Here is a 4,216-nt window from a genome sequence, read left to right as displayed (position 1 = left end):
GCCGTCTTTGCGAAGATATCCAGAATGCCTATTTGCTCGCTAACAGCATCATTAACTGATTGCAATAAAGAAGGAGTTTTATGTCAGGAAGGGGAGCAACCCGCCATCGTCAGTTCAAAAATTATTTCTCTCATCGAACTTATAATGTAGCTGCCATTTGGGCTATGAACCTGCGGTGTAATTTACAAAATACGGCATTTTTAACATGGACACAGGCGTGAGAGGTGACAGCTATGATACAAAGTAAAAACTGATGTCAAAAAAGTTGTAGAAGCAATAAACAATATTAATTTTCAGAGAAACGATTGAAAATATAACCGTCTAAGCGCATACGTTCATATATATCTAGTCGGTTACATCAAACGTTTTCGTTCCACTTCACAAGCATACCGGACACAAGAGAAGTTATTTACCTGCGCAAAAAAACATCGCAATTTATATCTACATTTATTATGTATCGAGCTTGATTCACATAATACATGTTCAAGTAAGCCACAATGACATAGAATGCCGGAGTGTATGCATTCCGTCTCCTTTGCTTAGCCATGTTAAAGGATAGGGCGCAATTGGGTTCTAATTGCGCCATCCCCCTGGCGCAATTTACAGCAGTTGTTGGTAAATGCGCCCTTTTGCATGTTTCTGAAAAAGCAGCTGTCAGAAGCAAACGAAACATTCTTAATTGATCGGGAGGCTCTTAAATCGTAGCCAATGAGTTCCTCTTTAAAATGGTTACCAGTGCATGCCTACATCTCCAGTGGTTTTCTTACAATTAGCGTGTTTCCTTAAGGTGGCGCAATTCACCCTCCTTCCCCTAGAGCTCAGTCTGTCTATCTGCATAGGGTTTCAGATCAGAGCTCACGTTCTGTGACCATCCCATTCGAATACAATGGATGACCTTGCTGAGAACAGGATCCCTGTTCGTCAGTCTTTCCACTTTAGGGGCACTCAAAATGTTGGCCTCTTCAAGGTAATTGATGAGTAAGACATCCTCTTCCTCAGGAGGGATGTGACTCTGCCCTACTGACTGTGTCAGTCGGCTCAGACCATCAGCGTGAGCAATGTCATTTGTTGACTTGTATCTGATCGTATAGGTATACTGGGAAAGCTTCAGCGCCCAGCGTTTGATTCTGGCGCTTGTCATCTCTGGCATGCCGCTGTTCTCTCCAAAGAGCTTGATAAGAGGCTTGTGATCTGTGACCAGTTCAAATTTTGCCCCATATAAGTAGTCACGGAAGGCGGTGACACCAAATATGATAGCTAGGGACTCTCTTTCGATTTGACTGTACTGCTTTTCTGCTGTCTGTAGCGTCCTAGACGCATATCCTATCGGCCTCTCAGACCCATCTGGAAACGCATGTGAGAGCACAGCTCCGATCCCACGAGCGGAGGCGTCACAGGTGAGGACTAGTGGGAGGTCAGGATCAAAATGAACCAGGAGTTGGTTAGACGTGAGCAATCGTTTGCATTCCTCGAAAGCCCTTTGATGCTCTTGTTCCCAGGACCACGGTGTACTCTTTTTGAGGAGCTCAAAGAGCGGATGCAGCGTTTGGGCTCTGCTGGGGATGAACCGGGAATAATAATTGACGATGCCGAGAAACGACTTCAGCTCAGAGACATTTGTGGGAGGAGGTGACTGGGTTATGGCTCGAACCTTGGCCTCCGTGGTACTAAGGCCATCTTTGTCGACGACATGACCAAGATACTCAACGCGGGGGACCAAGAAGTGACACTTGTCCGGTCTCACCCGAAGTCCGGAGTCCTGGAGTCGTTGCAGCACTTGCTCCAGACGGGACACGAGCTCGTCTTCAGCCCGTCCAGAGACCAGGATATCGTCGAGGAAGATGAAGACTCCTGGCACGCCAGCCAGCAGCTTTTCCATTTCACGCTGAAAGATTCCCACAGCTGAGTTTATCCCGTACGGTAGCCGCAGGTAACGATACAGTCCACGGTGAGTGTTGATTGTCAGCAAGTGTCTGTGCTCCTCTGCTACTTTCAACTGTTGATATGCACGGCTTAAGTCTAGCTTGGCAAACACCTTTCCCCCAGCCAGTTGGGCAAACATGTCCTGGACCTTGGGCAGGGGGTGTCTGTCTACTCGAATGGCTTTGTTAGCTGTCTGTTTGAAGTTTCCGCATATGCGGATTTTACCGTCGGGCTTCACTATCGGGACGATTTGGCACGCCCAGTCCGCAGTGCGCACTGGCTCGAGGACCCCAGCCTCGACCTCTGCGTCCAGCTGTTCCTCCACGCGTTTCCTGAAGGCATAGGGAATGTTCCGTGGACGATAGAAACATGGTTTTGCATCCTCATTGACGTCAAACTTCACCTCCACGTCTTTCAGGCACCCTAGATCAGCAGAAAACACATCACGGTACTTTTTCTGCAGCTCTGCACCTATTGACTGTCCCCGCCCAGGATCACCTCTGACCTGTTTGATGGTTTGCCAGTCGAGCTGAAGGAACTTCATCCAGTCCCTTCCCAGAAGATTGGGTCCTGCAGTGTCGACCACGACGACGGGAAGCTCCAGGTGCTGCTCACCGTAATGGATGACGGCACTGAACTCCCCTTCGACCGGGATGGGCTCACCCGTGTACGTCCGAAGCCTGGCGCTGCATCGCCGAAGTTCAAGGCTGTCGTCGCCGCCTGTAGTCTTCACCACCTCAAAGGTGCGGGCATTCATCAGCGTGGATGCCGATCCTGTGTCAACCTCAAAGGTAACGGGCACACCAAACACTATGATGTCAACTGTGATTGGAGGGGACCTTGCTTCACCCACAGTGTACACGCTGCAAACATTATCCTCTTCAGCAGCCTGACTAGGCTCCGATACTCTGACAGACTCATCAGTCAGTACACAGTGTGTAGATTTAGCTTGCGAGGCGCGCACATGATCTTGATCATTTTTGCGACATTTGCGACTTAAGTGACCCTGCTCGCCACATGAATGACACTTGTACGTCTTAAAGCGGCATGTTTGAGGTGAATGATTAGTGCCTCCGCAGCGGAAACATTCCGATCTGACGTACCGATTGGATGGTGACCCTTTCACCTGTCGTGCAGATCCAACTCGGTGAACGTCCTGCGCCGCTGGATCGGAAAACTGGGCAGCCAGCTGTCTTGCGCTCTTCGTCGCCGTCTCTGCTGCCAGTGCGATCCGCTGCGCCTGTTGGAACGTCAGAGTATCTTCCTCGGTCAACAACCGCTTCTGCAACGCCTGATCAGCGAGTCCACACACAAATCTGTCGCGTAACATATCATCTCTACTTGATCCAAAGTCGCATGGATCGGCCATGACTTTCAAGTCAGCCACAAACTCCTTTATCCCCTGTTCTGATCCTTGACATTTTTGATGGAACCGGAAACGGCTAACGATAACAGACTGCTTCGGATCCACATGACCTTGCACGGCCATGACAATATCTCTATATGACATCTCAGAGGGTCGGGTGGGTGCCAGAATGGTTTTGACTCTTTGATACGCAGTTTGCCCAATACCAGCCAAGAGAAGTGCTCTCCTTCTATCATCCTCTGAAATGCCCTGAGCCTCGCAAAAGAACTCAAATCGTTCAATGTAATCCCTCCAGGTGCCTTGACGTTCATCAAATTCGCCAATGGCGGACGTGAGACATACCGTGGGCTGGTGCATTGTTGCGATACCTGTTGCCGGCTTCCTCTCATCTGAATCACTCATCTTGCCGTGGGTTCTTGCCTCGTCGCCACTGTTGTATCTTGAGACACTCTGTTAAACCGGGTGCGGTATATTTTACTTTAGCAACAGCACCATACCGACGGCTGGCTCAGCGGTGACCGACCGACTCCCCCCCGACCGACCGGCCAGCACGACGCGGCCCTGACCGTCCGATACGATCACGTGACTGACCGATCAACGGTCAGCCAATCACAAAACGAGACACCAGACAGCCAGACACAGACAGCGAGACGCCAGACCAAACTGGGCGGGTACCCGCGCACTGGGGATGGGTAACCGCTCCGGAATGTTCCCAGCACACAACAGTTTCGCCCCTGATCGAGCTAGAGCTTCGCGGAAAAAACGAGCGTGTTGCCCGTGACGAGAGGAAGCCGATGATACCCAATTTTAAGGTCCTAGGTCATTGGTTGACCTTCCAGGTCAGCTCAATGACCCAAAGTCGGGAAAATCGGGACCTGTTAGAAAGTCGTAAAGTGTGGGTGCTAAGGGGTTTTTCGGGGTGCTGAT

The 4,216-nt window shown here is 50.3% G+C and overlaps 1 protein-coding gene across 2 annotated transcripts; it reads right to left on the bottom strand.

The window, feature by feature from the left end:
* Positions 1–1,554: 1,554 nt before the first annotated feature.
* LOC122386042 (uncharacterized protein K02A2.6-like) lies at positions 1,555–3,090 on the bottom strand. 2 transcript variants are annotated; one of them, XM_043374825.1, is made up of 3 exons: positions 2,429–3,090; positions 2,149–2,255; positions 1,555–1,885 (listed from the first exon to the last, which is right to left on the bottom strand). In XM_043374825.1, exons 1-3 carry the CDS (start codon positions 2,678–2,680, stop codon positions 1,741–1,743), a joined length of 504 nt encoding a protein of 167 aa, XP_043230760.1. In that variant the 5' UTR covers positions 2,681–3,090; the 3' UTR covers positions 1,555–1,740. The 2 variants fall into 2 exon arrangements, with proteins under 2 accessions (XP_043230760.1, XP_043230759.1); XM_043374824.1 differs by having other exon boundaries at positions 2,149–3,090.
* Positions 3,091–4,216: the final 1,126 nt, after the last annotated feature.

This window comes from Amphibalanus amphitrite, unplaced genomic scaffold (genome assembly GCF_019059575.1).
Source record: "Amphibalanus amphitrite isolate SeventyFive unplaced genomic scaffold, NRLGWU_Aamphi_draft 000238F_arrow, whole genome shotgun sequence".
Taxonomy (NCBI): Eukaryota; Metazoa; Arthropoda; class Thecostraca; order Balanomorpha; family Balanidae; genus Amphibalanus; species Amphibalanus amphitrite.
The sequence above is the reverse complement of the archived record's forward strand: the minus strand, read 5'-3'. Positions and strand labels throughout refer to the sequence as shown.

What these genes read in the sequence shown, in the direction of transcription:
- LOC122386042 (XM_043374824.1), bottom strand. Translation starts at nt 2,680, where the DNA reads ATGAATGCCCGCACCTTTGAGGTGGTGAAGACTACAGGCGGCGACGAC.